At 41.3% G+C, this 20,964-nt stretch overlaps 1 protein-coding gene across 11 annotated transcripts in view; it reads right to left on the reverse strand.

Moving 5' to 3' along the window:
• Positions 1–20,964, reverse strand: part of DGKI (diacylglycerol kinase iota) — a 466,380-nt gene that overhangs the window by 278,479 nt on the left and 166,937 nt on the right. For 2 of the 11 annotated variants that reach the window (XM_073621814.1, XM_073621813.1), the window contains exon 1: positions 14,457–17,662. The exons of 4 other annotated variants lie outside the window; for them this stretch is intronic. In XM_073621814.1, the coding sequence (XP_073477915.1) occupies positions 14,457–14,878 (422 nt within the window). In that variant the 5' untranslated portion in view covers positions 14,879–17,662. Of the gene's footprint in view, positions 1–14,456; positions 17,665–20,964 lie in introns of those variants that run through there. 5 more of the 11 variants (XM_073621816.1, XM_073621815.1, XM_073621812.1 and 2 more) reach the window with 4 other exon arrangements.

The raw sequence follows: 20,964 nt of genomic DNA on the forward strand, positions 1-20,964 counted from the left end.
CATTACGGTCTCTCCTCTCCACCTCATTCAATCAGAGAATGCTGGGTATTCCTGTGGTCAGTGCACAGTGGAGCAAACGCTTGCAAAGAACCTGAGCAATATCCAGAAGATTGGCCAGAGATCCGTCAGGTATGAGTATTGCATAATTACAATGTGCCATGCTGGACCAGCGAAAGTATGCAATACAAATAATTCCTAGAGTTCAGCTTTAACCACTTGACCACCTGAAGATTTACCCCCCTTTGTGACCAGCCCATTTTTTGCGATACAGCATTGCGTTATTTTAACTGACAATTGTGCGTCCATGCGAAGCTGTACCCAAATAAGACATATGTCCCCCCCCCACAAACGGAGCTTTCTTTTGGTGGTATTTGAAAAAAAAACAATACTTTTTACTATAAAACTTTTCCAATAAAAAAAACGAAAAAAAAAAAAAAAACATAATTTCTTCATAAATTTAGGCCAATATGTATTCTGCTATATATTTAAAAAAAAAATCCCAATAAGTGTATATTGATTGGTCTGTGCAAAGGTTATACGTCTACAAGCTATCGGATATTTTTTTATTTGTTTATTTTTTTACTAGTGATAGCGGCAATCAGCGACTTATAGCAGGACTACGATATTGTGGTGGACATTCGGACACTGTCACTTTTGACACTTTTTGGGGACCAGTGACACTAATATAGTGATTAGTGCTAAAAACTATGCACTGTCACTGTACTAATGACACTGGCTGGGAAGGCGTTAAACGTCAGGGGCAATCAAAGGGTTAACTGTGTGCCTAGCCTGTGTTTAGAGGTGCTTTTACTAGGGGAAGACATGGATCCAAGTCCCCGCTTTGCAGAGACACAGTATCCATGCCTTCCCTCCTGTCAGAACAGCAATCTGCCTTGTTTATTTAGGCAGACCGGCATTCTGCCTCTTTGCTGGATGATCGGCGGGTGCCAGCAGACATCAAGTCCATGGTAAACGCTGCTGGGCTCCTGCTGTGTGAGCCCATGCGCGCCCCCTACCAGGAAGAGCCGCATCACGTATATATACGTGATCTGGCGAAGAGGTGCCGCCCTGTACGAGTAAAACTGCTATCGGGCAGCCCTTAAGTGGTTAACGTAAATCTGACAAGATTTAAAAAGAAAAAAACCCTCTTCTCTGATTCTGTTTTTTTACCACTGCTCGGGCCGCTACTGTCTTTACTACTCTTTAAATATCTTGATACTTCCAGTTACAGGGAAGAATGTGAGACATTACTTGTCCCTCTTCAATGCAAATCTAGAGACTTGTGCTTCCAACCAGCAGGCCTCAGCATGGTAACAAGGTTCACCTTTGCAGGGGCAACTGCACAAAAAAGAGCAATGGGGGAACAGCAGTAAAGGTCAGAATAGCCACCAAAGGGTGTGTAGGATAGGGTGTGCGAATGAAGGGTTGAGGATTTTTTGTCATTAAGACACTGACCAAATCTATTTATCTACACGCAGTGCATTATTTCTAAAGGGGCAACTGCCTCAGGCTCGCAGCTAGGATGACCCCTACCAGCTGGTGTAGCTCTGCAAGACAGTGAAGGTTGAAGGCACAAGCAATGGAACGTTTAAGTATTATTCAAATATTTTTATGGGCTGTGTGACAGATCTAGCCGGGACAGAGGCTTTTGGAGGGGACTGAATGCTAGCCTCTTGCCTACCGATTATGGGCCCTGGCATTTGGGGGAACGGTGCTCTTTGTGAGCTGTATGCCTGGGGACCCTTGAGGTGGCGTTACTTTAGATTCAAGTCCATGTCCCCCAAGACACACAGACTCTGGGGACCCTTGAGGTGGCGTTACTTTAGATTCAGGTCCATGTCCCCCAAGACACACAGACTCTGGGGACCCTGGATATGCCATATTACAAATAGTGACTTAGAAAATATATATTTGATTACTTAAAATGGGACAGTAATATTTATACACAATATCCCCCAGGATATATGTAAAGACTATTCTTGGTTTGTTTGATTCTGAACTCTACATGTTAATTGAAAGAGCTGATTACATTGGCCTCTGTACAATGTAGGAGACAGGCCGACTCCTAGTGGAGCTCCTGCTGTTGTGAGAATGTCCTGTGTTTAAACTTATGATAATGTATCATCTACTGTGTGAAGCTCGGTGACAACAAGTCTGACCTGTAGTGAAATCCTGATTTATCATAACAATGACCAGGCTGCTTCAAGGGTTTAGTTAATGAGCTCATGTTAATTAGGTTTCTGGTCATAGATGTATTTTCAGAGTAATATGAGCAGGAGGTATACACCTCCTCTTTTTACTGTATATAAGACTTGTATCCCTTTCAATAAAAATTCATTCCTGTTTGACCCTCAAGACAGAGCCTCGTCTCGTACTTGGGGGAGAATTATTCGTATGGGTTTCTTGTTCAGCTGATTGAAGTGTTCGGTAGCTGCCTTTGTGTTCGGTAATGGAATGTCTTAAACGGCTTTAACCCCTTTCATACTCGGGGTGTCATTACAGGCTGCAACCTACAGAACGCAAATTAACATATGCAATGGCCAAACTTGTTACATTGATTGAACTATTGACCTGTGGATGGAGGAACCTCCCTGTTCTATTAATGGCTTTCCATATGGGCACCTTGTGTTTTAAACAGATCTCAAAAAAGCCATTGTACCTTTTAAGATTCAGTCCCCCTTTTCCTAAAAAGTAATATATGCAATGACAAATATCTTATGATCAAGATGCATTATTTTCTTTTTGGATTGAAGCCTGCAGAACATTGCACCCACAATTAGTTTGTCGCGGGTTCAAAGCCGATGCTCTCCAAGTGTTTACTCCCAGCTCCAGGTCAATATAGAGGTACAGATCTTCTGTTAATGGGTTGGAGGCAGTGTAGCTGGACTACAACTCCTGTGATGTCACCTCCCTGCTCTCAGTGGTGGCAGATGGAACTTTTAGTAACTTCCATTCCTGGACCTGGATGATGTATCTGCATGGGCGGAGGTAAAATAAAAATAAAAAATGACAGCATTCCTGCAGGATGCACCCTGAAATTCAGAAAAGGAAGGTGGGATCCACAATGCCTAAAAAGTGGACTTAATCTGGCCATACATAGATCGAAATTTGGCTGGTTCAGCAAGGACTGGCCGAATTTCGATCCACGTATGGGCAGGCTGGTTGCACATAAGCCTATAAAACTTAGATGAATAATGTCAAATGTTCAATTGATCACAATCTGGTGACACTAGTAGCAGAAGTCTTATCTCCAGGAACAAGATAATAGTAAAAAGTGCACAGCATTACCCAACCTTACAAAGATAAACTTGTTATCTTGCAGGCTTCCATAAACTTAAATATAGAATGGTCCCTGTCTTTTTGGTCTGTTAAATATACCATTGAAAGCATTTTGTTATATCTGTTTGAACAGTGCACAAAAATACAGCAGAGTTAGCCCTGTTCAGCTCTCCTCTGTGAACTACAGAACACCTCCCCCTATGTCATGGAGATGAAGAGAGCTTGATGAGTTCTTTAGTCCTAACACACTTTTGGGTAACAATACTGCTTCCTCATAGATACTGTTATTTGAGTTTATATATTGAGTGATTTGGTAGCCTGATGAAGGAGCACGCATGCTCCGAACGCGCGCACCTCCCCGCTCTCTCTCTCCAACCGGAAGTGACGTACACCGCTGTCTGTGAGCCCTCCTGCGTGCCTGGAAGCGCTGGGAAACACTGGTGTCCCTGGACCCATCAGCTGCCTCTTCACCAGTGAAAAGATCGTCTTTCCCACGAGTGGATGAACCACATTATTAATCCCACATGCACTGACATCTAATACATCTTTTGCGTTACCAATTGTCTTTTATGGAATACAATGTCTTAATAATGCTGCACTTAGATGGCGCTGCTCTCCTTCTGTCTTTGCCTTCCACAGAATTACTTCTAGCCTGTCACGAGCTAGCAGCCGTCCACAGTCAGCTTATCTAAAAACACTTCTACTATCCTTGTGCCACAAATGTACCCCTCCACATGAACTCAATGTGAAAGAGAGTTCTAATTACCCACTCTCTCTTTATTCAGCTGATTGAGCGCACATGATCGAATGTACATTCTCTTGTTATTGAGTGATCATTGCCACCCTAGGACAGGAAATGCGTTGGTGGCAGGATCACCAGGTAAAAATAAAGAGAAAAGTGCAGCCCACTGTAAAATGGGAATGCAGGACTTCAGGCAAACAGCTAAATACACAAATAAAATACATATATGAGAGATGTGTTACCTGCCAAAGTATGTATATTTCTGTTCATCCAATCCTAAAGTTGGCCAGTTGGCTGATAAACAGATTCCTCCATCTACAGGGATGAAGGAATTCGCCCACTGCTGGACATTGTATTCAGAGAGTGGGACTCTGTGCTGTCAGAATACAGTGATCAGCAGCTGCCTGATGATGGCCCTTTGATTGGCTGAAACTAGTCAAGGCATTATCGCGTCACCGCGACACACTTCCGCCCACACTATCCCTTGGGATTTGAGTCAGACCACGGACAGCGGTACACAACACTTTGTGGGCTGATTCCCCAAACAATCACCTGCTATAAATGCCGGGTGCGATGATATCAGGCACCATTGCATGTGAGTGTGATTTTTAATCAATACATTTTTCGACGGCATTGCGCAATGAAGATTCTTTTCTATTATTCCCAATCACTTATATGAGTGAACCTACTACAAGAAGCACCTGCACAGATCTCTCTAGGGGTCTCCCTACATGCTTGAACGACTATACTAGAAATAGTTGGTCAAATCCTAGGGGTGAGTGTACATCTATATGGGGTACCCAGTCTGAGCACTTGGAAAACAGATTTAATATTGATTATGAGCACTTTCAATATCACTACATTAGGACTGTTTAAGATTTATATTTATTGTTCACACCCAGCGCGTGGATTGTTTCTCTTTTTTTATCTGTATTTTCTAATTAGCAAGTTTTTACTGCAGCTGGTGGAATTTCATTTGTGTAATTTTTTATATCACTATTCATTTGCGCTTAGTATTTACTTATTTAGCTACAGCTGATTGGCTTCAGCAGCTGATCGAGAAACATTTTCCAACATTCCCATTCAACAGGAATGTATATAACGATTGACTTCTGTCCAACAGGGGCAGTCACACAGAATCTAGCTCATAAAACTTGTGAAAAATGTGCAAAGCAGGCCGGAAGCTGGCATGGCCCTCGCAAATGTACAGCCACAAAAGGTAGAATATGAACTGTAAATAATTTACACACCTTCGCATAGTGCAACATTATTATTATACAGGATTTATATAGCGCCAACAGTTTGCGCAGCGCTTTACAACATGGGGGAAGAGAGTACAGTTACAATACAGGTCAATACAGGAGGAATCAGAGGGCCCTGCTCATTAGAGATTACAATCTAGAAGGGAGGGTCAAGTGGAACAAAAGGTAATAGCTGTGGGGGATGATCAGATGGAGAAAATGAAAATACAGTTGTTAGGTGTGGGTAGGATAGACTTCTCTGAAGAGGAGGGTTTTCAGGGATCGTCTAAAAGATATTAGAGTAGGAGATAATCGGACAGATTAGGGTAAGGAGTTCCATAGGATTGGAGAGGCTCTGGAAAAGTCCTGCAGGCAAGCATGGGAGGAGGTGATGAGGGAGCTAGAGAGCAGGAGGTCTTGACAGAAGAGAATAATGAAGAGAAAGATTAGGTTGGTATTTTGAGACTAGGAAAGTGATGTAGCTGGGGGCAGAATTGAGGATGGCTTTGTAAGTAGTTGTTAGTATTTTGAATTTGATTAGTTGGGTGAGCGGAAGCCAGTGGAGGGCTTGACAGAGAGGAGTAGCAGACATTGAGCGATTGGTGAGGTGGATGAGTCTGGCAGCAGCATTCATGGTAGATTGAAGGGGGGATAGCCTATGTAGAGGTAAGCCAATGAGGTGGGAGTTGCAGTATTCGAAGCAAGAGATTACCAGGGAGTGAATTAGGAGCTTTGTTGTGTCATTGGTTAGAAGGGGGCGTATTTTTGAGATGTTGCAGAGGTTGAGGTGGCAAGATTTGGGAAGTGTTTGGACGTGGGGCTTAAAGGAGAGTTCAGAGTCCAGGACTACACCTAGGACCTTGGCGTGCGGGGATGGGCTTATAGTTGTGCCACTGATTTTGACAGGGAGATCAGGGGAAGAGGCGCGTGGGGGAGGAAAAATTATTAAGTTCAGTTTTGGATAGATTACGTTTGAGGAAGTGGTGTGACATCCAGATTGATATATCTGATAGTAAATTAGTGATACGTGAGGAGACTGAAGGAGTGAGCTGAGGAGTAGAGAAATAGATTTGGGTGTCATCAGCATAGAGGTGGAATTGGATGACCCAAGGAGGAGGTGTAGATTGGAAATCATGGAGGTCCAAGAACAGAACCTTGGGGGACCCCAACAGAGAAAGGACGAGGAGAGGAGGAAGTTTGGAAATAGAGAGGAGAGGAGGAAATTTGGAAATAGAGCACAACCACATTCATAAATGTCCCCCACTGTGTCCATAACAAGTAAAACCAAAAAAATGTTGTCATATTAAAATTATAGTTAAGAAACGGAGATAGAAAATATAGGCTAAAGTACAGAAGGATACCAAAAATTTCAAAGAATTTACAGTAACAGCCCAAGGGAGATTTAAAAAGGCAATATATTTAACAAAGTAAATCTAAGCAAAACACATAACATTAAAGCTACCAGCTCTACAAATCTCTTGGGAACTCCAGAAGCACAATCCCTGTGCCTGATCTCTGCCAATGAGTTATTATTTATGTGGGGGTTTCTTTATAATATGTCTTATTTGAAAATGTCCAATAAAGACTTTTGTTGTAAAATAAATCTTTGTCACATTGCAATTTGTAGAAAAGTAACAAGAATTTGCAAATGATTTTGAACAGTGGTTCTTAAAGCAGAATTAAAGCTTTTTTTTAAAATGCTAGCAGGTTTTATAGCAGAAAAGTCTGTATGTCTCTTCTGCAATACAGTTTCTGGCCATACATGGGTCGAAACCTGTTCAGTCGGCCCCAATTCGAGCCATGGGTGACCCAGTTGGCACCACCTGGCTCTTCAAAAATTGACTGAAAAATCTAATTGATTGGTATGAGTTACTGCAAAAATGTCAATAAAATGCTAATGCTCCTAAATGCTCCTAAACGCTCCTAAAACGCTACTACAAAAAGCTATTACCAGAGTATTTTATCCAGTGATTTTTCCAGCGTTTTTTTAGCTTAAAAAAAAAATTAGCATACATGGAGGCTTAAATTAGCACAGCTGAGTGTACAATTCCAGCATCTTACAGTAAGTACCATGAGCCAGGATAAAAAACTCCAGCAGCATGCACAGGTGCGTAAGTGATCCTGTCTCAGCCAAAACTGTCAAAAACTCCAGGCCTTCTCTATCACCTGGACTTCATGGTCCATGTTTCGTTGCTCCATGGAATTTATCTCTTGGGCTGAAGGCGAATCAGTCAACTACCTCATAGACATGCTGGAGTGTCTCTTTATACTCTTTATTTCTAATCTTTCCTTGTACTGCTTTCCTCCCCTCCCTCTCTGACTTCAGTATCCCCTTTGAACTTTTTGTTCCATATAGAACACCAGTTTAGTAAAATCGCCACGCCTCATTAAAGGAAAAAGTACAGCCTGAGCTCGTTTGGCTGGACTTCTCCTATGAAACACAGGAGTGCAATTCGTTTTGCACTTCTGTGACGCGTTTTCAGCAGAGAGTGGTCCAGGCTCCAGATCATGCTGACAATGGAAGTCTAGATCCACCAGGTGCCTGGACTGACGGCCGTCTCAGCCTCTCAGCGAGCCGCTAAGAGCCTGAGATGGCCGCTCCCCACCCCTCCACAGCTCAGCACTCCAGTGAGCGAGGAGGAGCAGAGCGGAAAGCTGCTGATTGACAGTCAGCAGCTCTCTGCTTGGGGAGCTGTGAGAACCGAGCCATCGGCGATTTTCGATCGCTCAATTCTCAGTGCAGAGACGTCGGGGGACAGATGCAGCATCAGAAGAATGCTGCATCCACCGAGGTAAGTATGAAACTGAAAAAAAAAAAAAAACATACTTCTCTTTTAAGGCAGTAAGTGATTCCTGCAGCATATCATTCTCTTTGAGAAAGAATGTATCAGATTAGTATACAATGCTTCACTGATTATCATTGTGATTCAACTTTTTTCAGGAAACTGATGTAAATTACCCTACATTTACTCTGTCGTCTGTTCTTATACTGTTTTTCACTGTTGCCTTTCTAGAGGACTCAAACATAGAGTCTAAGACCAACTTTTTTTGTATCTGTTATTCTTTATGCAATTAGTATATATGACAACACCGTTGTATCCTGTAACAATGTAACTATGTCCTATCTTGCTTTTCATTCTAATAAAATAAGATTGAACTAAAAACTCAGGGCCTGAAAGAAGATGATGATAAGATGGAAGCAGCAGAAAAACTTGGTGACTTGGAGAAGTGCAGACGTCACGTCACTGGAGAAGAGCACTTTACAAAGCAAGCGTGCTATACATAATATGACAAAAGCTATTGAGCTTCTTTTAAACAAAAGAAAGACATACAAATATGTCAAAGCTTTTAAATCAGTCTCTTAGCTTTATTCAATAAACAGTGCCAACTTTAATGTGCACTAACTCATACCAACCAATCAAAACAACCATGTGCTGGCCTAACTTCAAGAGAAAGAATAGGTTGCACTTAAAGCGGAGTTCCGGCCACAGATTTTTTTTTTTTTTTTAGGCATCCAATCATAATGCTTTAATTACACAAAAAAAGTTTATAGATGTTTGCTAGTGGGTCTGAATTATTTTTTTTTTATACTTTTTATTAATAAAATCCTCTTCTGGCCATTGCCATGATGATTGTGGGCATGTAAAGCCCAATCGCAATCTCTTCCTGGATTACATTTTTCAGGGTGGAACTCTGCTTTAAGAATTACCTTTCTTGTTTCCCCATTTAGGTAGTATAGACTGTTTGGGGGGATTTACTAAAACTGGAGAGTGCAAAATCTGGTGCAGCTCTGCATAACAACCAGCTTCCAGGTTTTATTGTCAAAGCCTAATTGAACAAGCCAAAGTTAGAAGCTAACTGGCTACTATGCAGAGCTGCACCAGATTTTGCATGCTCCAGTTTTAGTAAATCAACCCCACTGTCTTTGGCTATATCCTGTTGGATTTTTAAACCCACACATTGCCCAAACCAGACAGAAAAGTTTACTTTACAGGAAGGACCTTAAAGATCTTGTTAACCCCCCCCGGCGGTATTCCTGAGTGTGGCTCGGGGTGAGATTTCAGTACCATTAGCGGTAAACCCCGAGCCACACTCGGGATCGCATAGCTGGATCCTGGAAGAGGTTACTTACCTTGTCCCCAGGATCCCACAATGTACTCCCGCTGTGTACAGCGGCTGGATCTTCCACATCTTCTGCCCGATGCACTGTGTGCCCTTGCTTCCGTTTCCTGCGAGCGTCGCGATGCAGGGGGGTGGAACCGGCGGCAAATTCAAACAGTATAAAACACAAACACACACTGATACATTGTAATCCTATTGGATTACATTACTAAATAAAATAAAATTGACCTTAGTTTGCCCCCAGTGCTTTATCCAGTGACCTTGCCTGCAGTTTTACTGCATTTTTGTCTGGAAACTGCAGAGCGACCATGGCATCAAAAAAGCGCGCCTCCACCTCAAAAGCAGCATATGACCTGCTAGAAAACAGCAACAGCAATACAGAATGGCTTGCAGAATTGAGTGATAGCGATTCGTGAGGAGGTTCGTCATCAGGCACGGAAAGCGATTTCAGCGATCATCCTGCGACTGTGCCCAGTGATGTGCAGACTTGGTGCTCGATTGACTGCGGTACGGAGCACGCAGCGCCCCCAAGATTCCCATTTACTGGAGCACCTAGTATCAAAGTGGATGTGGAAGATGACAACCCATTGGCATACCTCCAACTCTTTTTGACCGATGAGGTTATAGAAAAAATTGTTACGGAGACAAATCGGTACCAGGAGCAACAAACTGCTACGCATCAGAGGTTTGCAAGGAGCAGAAAGTGGGAACCAGTGACCAAAGAGGACATCTGGAAGTTTCTGGGCCTCATAATTCTTCAGGGAGTGGTGGGGAAACCCCTGCAAAAGTGGTATTGGACAACCAACGAATTACTAGCCACTCCTTTTTTTGGCACCGTCATGTCGGAGTACAAATTTTCTCTCATAATGAAATATTTGCACTTTCAAAATAATGAAGAATTTGATGAGACTTCTCATCCAGCACCAAAACTGAAAAAGATTTGGGAGGTATATCAAATTATTCAGAAAAATTTCCAGCAGACCTATGTACCAGATAGAGACATCAGTATTGACGAAAGTCCAATGGCCTACAAAGGAAGACTCAGCTGGATACAGTATATGGCGTCTAAGAGAGCACGATTTGGCATAAAATCATTCATGCCCTGTGAATCCAGCACTGGTTACATATGGAATTCGGTCCTTTACATCGGGAAAGGAACCAAATTCAACGAAAGATTCAGTAATTATGGAATGGCAACCGCTTCCGTTCTTACTTTGATTGAGCCATTGCTGAATCAGGGCTACTGTGTAACCACAGATAATTTTTACACTTCTCCAGAACTCTATGAGTTCCTTCTATAGCACAAGACGGATGCATATGGAACCGAGCTAACCGGCGTGACATGCCACCAACCTTTGGCAATAAAAAGCTCAAGGCAGGAGAAATAGTTGCCTGGCAGAAAGGCAAAATGATGGCACTGAGATGGCGCGACAAAAAAGATGTGTGCCTAATGAGTACTATTCACAACACCTCTACTGTCATGTCACACACAAAAGGTGGAAAAGACGTAATGAAACCACAAGTCGTGATGGACTACAACAACACCATGGGAGGTGTTGACAGAGCTGACCAGGCCATGACTTTTTATCCAGCCATGAGAAAGCAACAAAAAAAATATTACAAAAAAATCTTCAGGCATCTTCTTGAACAGTGCCTGTGAAATGCTTTCATTCTTCTAAAGAAAAAGAGTGGAAAGCCTGTGGTTCATGCGGACTTTGTTTGGAAAGTTGCCGAACTTATATTTCTCAAGCACCCAATACGGACTGTAAATAGATCTGGACGTCGTGCTGCTGGCATTGTGAACCCGGAAAGCCTGACTGGTCGTCACTTTATGGACCACATTCCACCAACGGAAAAGAAGGCAGCACCCACAAGGATGTGTGTGGTTTGCTGCTCTAAGCGTGACGACACTGGAAGGAAAATCAGAAAAGAAACCAGGTTCTACTGTCCTGACTGTGACATCGGACTTTGTGCTGTACCATGTTTTAAAATTTTCCATACCCGGGACATTTACTGAAGCAATATGAATACTAATATTGCACCCTTGTTTGGCCATAAAAAATGTCAGTGTTTTTGATTATATTATTTGCTAAAATTTATTGAATAAAAAGTATTATTATTATTATTATATTATTATTTGTTATTATTTATAGTTATTTATTATATTATAATTTATGATTTTGTGTTTTAAACTTTATCATACCCGAGATGTCTACTAGACTCTGGTTTGGACAGATTTAAGTGAGTTATTCCTAAGAATTACAGGTCTACAATATAAAACGCCAAATTTCCATGCAAAATAATGGTACCGCTTTCAGCACCTAAAATCTGAAATAATCATACCGCCAGGGAGGTTAATCCACTCAGTGTTCATTCTACAATCCCCTCTGTTATAGTAAATAATGTCCCCAGTGTATGTGTTTTTTTTTTTTAAATAAGCTGCTATATACCATATTTTAGGCTATATAAAAAATGTATACAGCGGCTTATTTAAAAAAAAAACACATACACTGGGGACATTATTTACTATAACAGAGGGGAGTGTAGAAAGAACTTTGAGTTATGATAGCATTAGGAGGGGAGGGCCGGGGAGTGGACGGAGCTGACAGGCAAAGAATAGAGGAGAGCTGTGAATGACAAAGGCACATAAACTGACCACAATGTCAGGGCTCAGCAGCCATGGTAAACCATGGTCAGTTTACAGGGGGGGCAGAACCAGGCAGGATCAGCCAGGTATTTCAGGTGATACTAGGGGCCAAATGACACAGCACAAGCACTGTGCTGTATAACATGCTTTAAAGGAACATGATCCAAAACTATAAAGGCATTATAAACCTTCCTACCTGCACTTTGTGTTTTTCACCTGCATTAGATCTGCATTGTCTGTTACTCTGTATGCACAGCCTATAGTAGAGAAAATGTTCATATACGTGTGCCAGAAGTTTCAGTTTGTGGTTCAAACATGAGGCATATGGCATGGCACTGCGTGGGGTAATGCATGACCTGTCTGTAGTCTGAGAACTGACACTTCCTGTGAAGAAACTACATATCCCACAATCCCTGGGTCTCTCAGTCTAGTGCTGGTGCAGCTGAGAGCTAAACAGTAATTAGATCTGACACAGCCACAAGCAGGCACAGCATTCACAGACACACACAGAGCTTACTATTCACCTGAAAGATGTTTTTTTTAGTTACCCTCACATTTGTGTTGTAACACAGAGTGGATAACAATGTATGCAATGGAAACTATGGAGCTGATTTACAAACTGAAGAGTGCAAATCTGGTGCAACTGTGCATGGTAGCCAATCAGCTTCTAACTTCAGCTTGTTCAATTAAGCTTTGAAAAAAAAACTGGAAGGTGATTAGTTTCTACATAGAGCTACACCACATTTTGCACTCTTCAGTTTTAGTAAATCAACCCCTATGTAACCAGGAACAGGAACCTGTCTGGTCCCTTTGGTGAATAAGGACAGGGAATATAACTACACTAATACCTAGTTAAAACAACAAAACATTTGAAAGTGAATGTTCGGGCAAAACATTAAAAAAAATTAGTACATCTCAACAATACGTGTAGATTTTATTTTTCTCTTTAAAAAAGCTGCAAGTGCAGAAAAATATTTGTTGATCCTTCCATAAAGCTTCCAACCTCCTGCTGCACTGAAATTCCAAGCAGTGGTGTCAGTGCTGCTTGAGCTTACTCCTTCTGGGCTGCAGAACTTTGCCTGTCTCTGCCTTTTTTGTACCTCTCTACAAATATACACTACAGTATATGAAAGCATAACTAAATACAAGCTCTATTTGTGGTCTCTGGTAGAATGGAGAAGGATTAAAACACCTGCCAGGTTTTCATTGTTGTCTGGGCCCCCATTTCTGGTAATTCATCCTCTCTATTTGTCCTATTTACTGTTATCACAAAGGGTGAAAGCCAAATGAAATCCCACATTTTGGGTTGTCACCAGAGCAGCAATAGAGGTGAAATCTTCCAATGGGGACACTATGGTGACCCTGGTGACAACCAGGGATTCACTCACTTTAGAGGTTTTTCCTGTCACTTTCTGTTTTGGCAATGGGACAGGACGTGAAGGGAAATCTCCCCAATAGGACACGCATGTGAAAACAAACCTGACAGGGCTGTTACCTTAACTCCCAAGAGCCTGCCCATACACCATGTACAGGGAAAGGGCTCTTGGGAGATGTACTTCAGGGAAGTATGCCTGTGTTAATAGGAAATTACAAAGGGGTACTTATCTACCCCCCCAGCAGCTGCCTCTACAATAGTTTTGCAAGCCTGGTAATGATGACATAAGGAGTAATAAACACTGTTTTCAGTACAAGAACAATGTAATAGAAACAGTTAATGCTGGGACGTCCTCTAGAGGAGGAAATGGCTCATGCCTATTAAAACTTTGAAACAGGCTTCCCCATCACCTGGATCCACTACAAAGCTGACTTAGATTCCTGTGTAAATTTTTACTTGCTGAACAAGCTGAAATTTAGACAGGGCTAAACATGTTCCCCCCACCTGACAGTGCCTGGGCCTGATAATCAGCTGCACTTTGAGAAGACAGGAATGACTGTTCCCCCACACCTGAAGTTTTGAGTATTTCTTAAGCGGCTTTACCAGCATCTGCAGTGTTCATACTAATGCCTCCTGTAGGATCCCTCTAACTTTACCAGTCTATACACATTGTTCAACAGTACCAAGCCCTGATGAAGGGGGACTATTTTTATAATATAAAAGTCTGAATAATATTGAATCTGGTCTTGATGTTCAGTTTTTGGCACTTTCCTCCTTGTACACCCAGTTGTGACAAACACGTGGCAATGGAAGAGTGCAAGGAAGATACACTAAGCACCGACTCCTTGTGGTCGCTCCTGTAAAATGAACAAATAACATTGCCTTGTGGACAAAGTATAGGTTCAGTTTAACAATGCAGACCTGCAATTACAAGCTGTGTCAGAGGTGCAGAGATATCATCTTCGATTTACCACTATTCCAAAATATACAAAAGGACAGTGGTTAGACATTGTGAGCAGACACACAACCCATTTGGAGAAGTCTACACACCTTGATTCATGTGAGGTTCCCATTTCACTCTCTGAGCTCTCGCTTTCGGATGTATAATAGTCTCCATCGTCATTCTGTTCCATGGACTGTTGATTAGCATTGAGTAACTTACAATCCATCCATATCTCCCAAAGCAAGTCTTCTAAATCCTGAACTTTTGCTGTTTTTAAGGTATACTTTTTAATGATTTTCACAGAAAAACGCGGGTTGACTCTAACAGGAGCTGTGCTAGATTTCCGCCGACTTTCACCCTTTCTCTTGTTGGGGAAGGCCTGTACAGAAGCCTTTCTCTGTGTGAGCAGTCCTAAAGATGGTCCACCAACTCCTGACTTGCGTCTGACTTTAGAAGCCGCCAAACTCATTCTCAGTTCTGGTTCAGGTTGGTGAGATTTACAAAAATGTCGATGAAAAAAGTTCTCCATAGTCGAAAAATAGTATGATGTGTTAGGAAACTCAAAAACTTTCTGGTCCAGAATTTGTTAAAACAGATGAATAAACTTAAAGACTACTCCTGCTGTCGTCCGTTAAGTAGTTGACTGAAGTGTTTTCATAAATGTGAGTTCAAGACCTTTTTTCACTTTAAGGCGTCGGAAAAATGTAGGCACTCTCCTGGTGTAAAAAAACTCCCTTCACTTTTGCCTCACTAGACAAATTTCTCATTACAAATTCTCTGCTGTGTAATCAGAACAATACACAACTTGTAGTCCTAAAATACTGAACGTGGAGAAAACGCAAGTGCGTCAGTTTAAATAAACAAAATATAAAGCTGTAGAAAACCAGCAATTACACAAGACTCTTTCTGTCAAGTGGACAAGGGGGATTAGATCCTAGCCTTGTAAATGAAAAAAAAAAAGTAATTGCTCTAAGTTATACTTCCAGCCCCAACGCAGTTTACAAAAATCCTCAAGTGACCCGTGTTAACTTTACACAGGAAGGAATCAGACTGACCTTTTTGGTTCGTCTCTCTCTAGGGCTTTAAATGCTATGAATTAGGCAGGTTGTTTCCAAATGTAATCCCAGCTGCACAGTTACTACGCACGCCTTGCAATCTGGAAGATAGGCTCACTGTGAAAAACTGCTAAGAAAGAGGAAGGCGCAGCTAGGACTGTGTTGTAACAAAGTGTTTATAACCTCTCCAAAATGTCAGATTATTGGTGGCAGAGGTTAACAGATTCTGTGACAAATGCCTCTGTGCCTAGACTTGGTGCCATAAACAAGATTCTAAACCTGAATACCTGCTTTTTGCTTTCCCTTCTCTTGCTCAGCTGAACTCTGGGCTGATATATAAGGCACAAATGAATGCAGATCGGTATTCATTCATACAGTAAATGTATTTTGTAAATGCAAGCGGAGTAAGTACCTGCATATGGTATCAGCCAGTTTTAATCCCTGTACAGCAGAGCTCAAACAGGGAGAAAGAAATATACTGGGAGAAAGAAATACAGCACAAGGGATCAATCAGTTGTGCTGCAGCGCTCATGTGTTAACAAGGGGCTTGCTGATAGGAAGAGAGAGCAGAGTAATCAAATGATGAGCTCACAGGTCTGCTGCTTCCTCTTTCACTGTAATTGTTATTTCCCTGAAGCAGATAAAAATCAGTTCTCCTGCCCTGCCAGTTAAGGCTGTGTTAGAGCTGTGTAAAAATCTTAACTTGATGGACAGAAATAAAGAAAGAAAATGTAAAACTAGTCCCTCATATGTATTCTATATGAGTATTTAGCAGTCTTCCTGGACTTCGGCTTTAATCTTTATCAGATCTGCCAGCTATAGTTCCAGTCACTATTTTTTCTCTCGGCTTACCTAATGTTTATCTAGGCTGAGATCACGATGCGTATGCCAACCAGATATGCAATATAGACACGTTCTTGAGAAAAGAACCATGACATAATTGTATGTATTCATGTTTTATGCCTTAATTTCCTTGGTTTGTAAATATTTCTAACAATTGCTGTTTTGTTGGGCTTGGCCAGATATCTAGCCTTGAGTTGCCAGGTACGAGAGAATGGACCTTGAAAGTCCAGTTACCTGAATTCATGTGTTCTGTCAAAGTGCCAAGAGTGACATTAACTGAAAACCGAGCAGTGATAAGTAAAGAGTAGCTATAATAAAACTGAATTTCCGTCAGTAGAACGAAGAGTACGTAAATGCTGACAAATTCACCGCTACGCGGTCAATTAGCCAAGCCACATTTACGTTGAACTTTCTACCTTCAGGTTAGAAGCATGCAAAGCTACAATTGGTAAATTAACCTTAGCTTTACTTGAAAATTAAATCATTTAAATCTGGGTTTAGAATGAAAAGCGGCCATGTCCTACTGCAGCTTCCATCTTCTCTACCTGTAACAAAGCCTGTTGATTAACACATTTATAAACACCACTAACATGAATCAGACCTTCCAAACTTGGATTGTGTCACATGACTCCCAGGCTAAGATCCACATAAGGACCTGCCAGCCTAAAACACAGAAAAATATCCCAGAATGCACTATGATTTGCCCGCATCAAACGGTGAGCACACACCTGCTTAAGCTAGGCAAAAGAATTCCAATTTAAAATGAAGCCTAACCCAAGCAGTTGTTTTCTTCATACGGAGTGGAAGAACCAAATACAGATGTTTAATGTATTTCCTGTCAAAGTGAGACCTTCAAGCTGCTTATAAAATCACATAAAATAAAATACTAAACCAAGTTGTCAGGATAGAAATGGAAGATTAGTGGCTGCTGGAGAGTTTTTGACAGCCAGGCATGCTTTGAACTGAAACAAGTATCTGATACTTCTGATTCCACCTAGGCTTCGCGTTGGGCTGGTTCATGTTTCTTTGGAATGAAAGTCCTTTGCCATGTGCAGGAATAAAAACCAAATAAAGACCCTTTTCCTGGCATTAGTACACGTGCGGCGTGCTTCTCGCCAGGTAGCAAAAAGCTGGACTTGTCAAAGGTGAAATGTTCATTTTTTGGAGATCTCAGCGTCCCTTTGCTGCAAATAATTTCATCTCGTCAGACACTAAGCCAGGGATGGTGAAAAAGTAACAAAGATCACAAGCTACTGTATTTGTCTGCTCACCGCTTCTTCATCCACAGGAGTTTTTGAAAGAGAAAAAGGTTTTTTAGCTGAGGATTGACGTCAGAGTTCGTATAAAGCTCTAGATGTATTTTGAAAGGTGGGGGGAAGGCTGTGTACAAGCAGCTGGAAGGATTTCAAGAATGCAAAGTCCAGTGAGGACCTTACTTCCACAATGAGCCGGCATGGGAACGTCAAAGCTCCTGTGGGTTTAGAACAAACAGCATCTTGTACGTCCCAATGCACACTTTGCTCTCAGCAAGACCTTGCGTAACTTTTCTCAGGCTTTCTACCCTGATCTCCTCTTTGCACTTCCTCTGCTAAACACATTACTTTGAAAACCGAACAGATAGTATATGTCAACTTCCTGCGTCTTAAAGACAAACTAACTTTAAAGAGTTTAATATGCAGATTTAACCACTTACAGACTGGAAGATTTGGCTGCTTAATGACAAGGCCATTTTTTGCGAAACGGCGCTGCAACGCTTTAACTGAAAATTACGCAGTTCTGCAATGCTGTACCCAAAAAAAATTTACGTCCTTTTTTTCCCACAAATAGAGCTTTCTTTTGGTGGTATTTTATCACCTCTGCGGTTTTTATTTTTGCGCTATAAACAAAAAAAAGCGACAATTTTGAAAAAAAAAAACAATATTTTTTACTTTTTGCTATAATAAATATCCCCAAAAATGTTTTTAAAAAACACATTTCTTCCTCAATTTAGGCCAATATATATTCTTCTATATATTTTTGGTAAAAAAAAACCCAGAAAAACGCAATAGGCGTATATTGATTGGTTTGCGCAAAAGTTATAGTGTCTACAAACAATGGGAAAGATTTATGGCATTTTTATGGCATTTTTATTATTATTATTTTTTTTACTAGTAATGACAGTGATCTTCGATTTTTAGCGGTACTGCGACAGATCGGACACTTTTGACACATTTTTGGGACTACTGACATTTATACAGCGATCAGTGCTATAAAAATGCACTGTTTACTGTGTAAATGTCACTGGCAGGGAAGGAGTTAACACTAGGGGCGATTAAGCGGTTAAATGTTTGTTCCCTGGGCGTGTTCTAACTGTGAGGGGATAGGACTGACTAGAGGAAGAGACATATCGTTTTTCCTACTTTGTAGGAACAAAAGATATGCCTCTTCTCTCCTGACAGAACAGGAGAGAAGACTGACTGAACTATCCACACACAAATCCCTGTTCCTGCTCTCGTGCACGCAATCGCGCGTGGCCAGCGGCGATCGCACCCGCCGGCTATCTGCATCGGGTTCCCCACCGTGCTATTGCCCTTAAAGGTACAGACGTACCCATACGGCAATTCGCGGGCACAAAAACCCTTTGCGGATGTATATCAGCGTGAGCCGTTCAGCAGGTGGTTAAAGACGAATTCCAAGGAAGGTGCACAATTCACTAAGGCAGCCTTTCTCAACCTTTTTAACACAGAGGAACCCTATAATGTTTAGGTCTAATTGAATCCCTGCTAATAATTAGTATATATACAGCTCAGGGTGAATTGACATGAACCATAAAATACAGTGATTGTACAGGCATTTTTTTTTATTTAAAAAGATGATACACTTACAACTATACCTGCTCTGTGCAATGGTATTGCATGGAGCGGTCCCATAACCCCTCTTCTGAAGTCCCCTGCTGATGCTGTCTGCTACTTCTTTCCTGCAGGTGCATCAGTGCAAGTTTCCTTGCATTGGTGGTCCATGGTAAACTGCCCCCATTACATTAGTGGTCAGTGAAATAGCTGCCCTCATTTGCAATCAGTATGGAAGGTAACTCTTAGATCAGAAGTGATTGTCAGAAGGTCCCACTTACACCAGTGGTCAATGAGAGGAATGCTCCCTCCATTGGAAGAAATGCTCTGTACATTGGTACAGGATAGTTGAAATCATCACCGGGATTCACGATCACTTATCTGAGAAGCACAAAATGTTTACTGCTCAAAGAACCCTTGTTGATAATGACTGCTCTAACAAATTAAAGCTAAACTCCATACAGTTATAAAATACACAGATGAATATAGCTCTGTATTAATTTTATATCCCTTAAATGCAAGTAGTATACGTATTTGAATTTGACTGGGTATTAACCTTTTGCAATCCACTGTACAGCACAGCTCAGACTGGGAGAGGTAGAAGCTGCACAAGTAGCCAATCAGTTGTGCTGCAGTGATCATGTGCTAACAAGGGATATGCTAATAGGAGAAAGCAGAGTAAAAGAGAACTAGTCTGCTGCTTCTCTTTTTCCAGTCCATTCACAGGTTGAGGGAGGAACAAGTAAGTAGAGAGAGAGCCCAAAGATGCTGTGTATTATAGGCTAGTATGCCACTGAGGTATGGCGTGCTGCAGGTGCCTCTATTCAAGCTGTGGTAAGCCATTGGTCACAGATAATGGGCTACTGCTGTGAGGACCTTAAGGTTGACTTTAAGGCGCTATTGTGTTATAATACACAAGGTCTTTGCACCCTTACTCTGTTTATTTTTTACTACAATTGTGGATAGTTCTCTGCCATTAGGAGCAGCAAGTCCACATACACCTATCTGAATGTGTATTTTACTTGCATTAAAGATCATTTCACGTAAGATGGCTCTTGTATGAACATTGGACTTTGCAGTATTGTGGGCTTTAAATATCTTTTCTTTACATGTTGAGGGAAAGACATGACTTACATGTGTTACTGAACTGTGGTAAAGAAAATTCTGATATCCTGCCCTGCTATCAAGACTGAATGGATGGAAATACAAATTATATAGCAAATAAAATAGCTTTTATATATATATATATATATATATATATATATATATATATATATACAGGCATACCCCACTTTTAAGTACACAATGGGTTTATTTACTAAAGCTGGAAAGTGCAAAATCAGGCTCACTTCTGCATAGAAACCACTGAGCTTCTAACCCCAGCTTGTTCAATTAAGCTTTGGTAATAAAACCTGGAAGCTCATTGGTTTCTATGCAAAAGTGAGCCGGATTTTGCACATTCTAGCTTTAGTAAATAAACCCCATTGCGTACTTAGAAGTGGGGTATGCCTGTAATATATATATATATATATATATATATATATATATATACACACAGTATCTCACATAAGTGAGTATACCCCTCACATTTTTGTAAATATTGTATTATATCTTTTCACGTGACAACACTGAAGAAATGACACTTTGCTACAATGTAAAGTAGTGAGTGTACAGCTTGTATAACAGTGTAAATTTGCTGTCCCCTCAAAATAACTCAACGCACGGCCATTAATGTCTAAACCTCTGGCAACAAAAGTGAGTACACCTCTAAGTGAAAATGTCCAAATTGGGCCCAAAGTGTCAATATTTTGTGTGGCCACCATTATTTTCCAGCACTGCCTTAACCCTCTTGGGCATGGAGTTCACCAGAGCTTCACAAGTTGCCACTG

The sequence above is a fragment of the Aquarana catesbeiana genome, linkage group LG03 (assembly GCF_042186555.1).
Source record: "Aquarana catesbeiana isolate 2022-GZ linkage group LG03, ASM4218655v1, whole genome shotgun sequence".
NCBI lineage: Eukaryota > Metazoa > Chordata > Amphibia > Anura > Ranidae > Aquarana > Aquarana catesbeiana.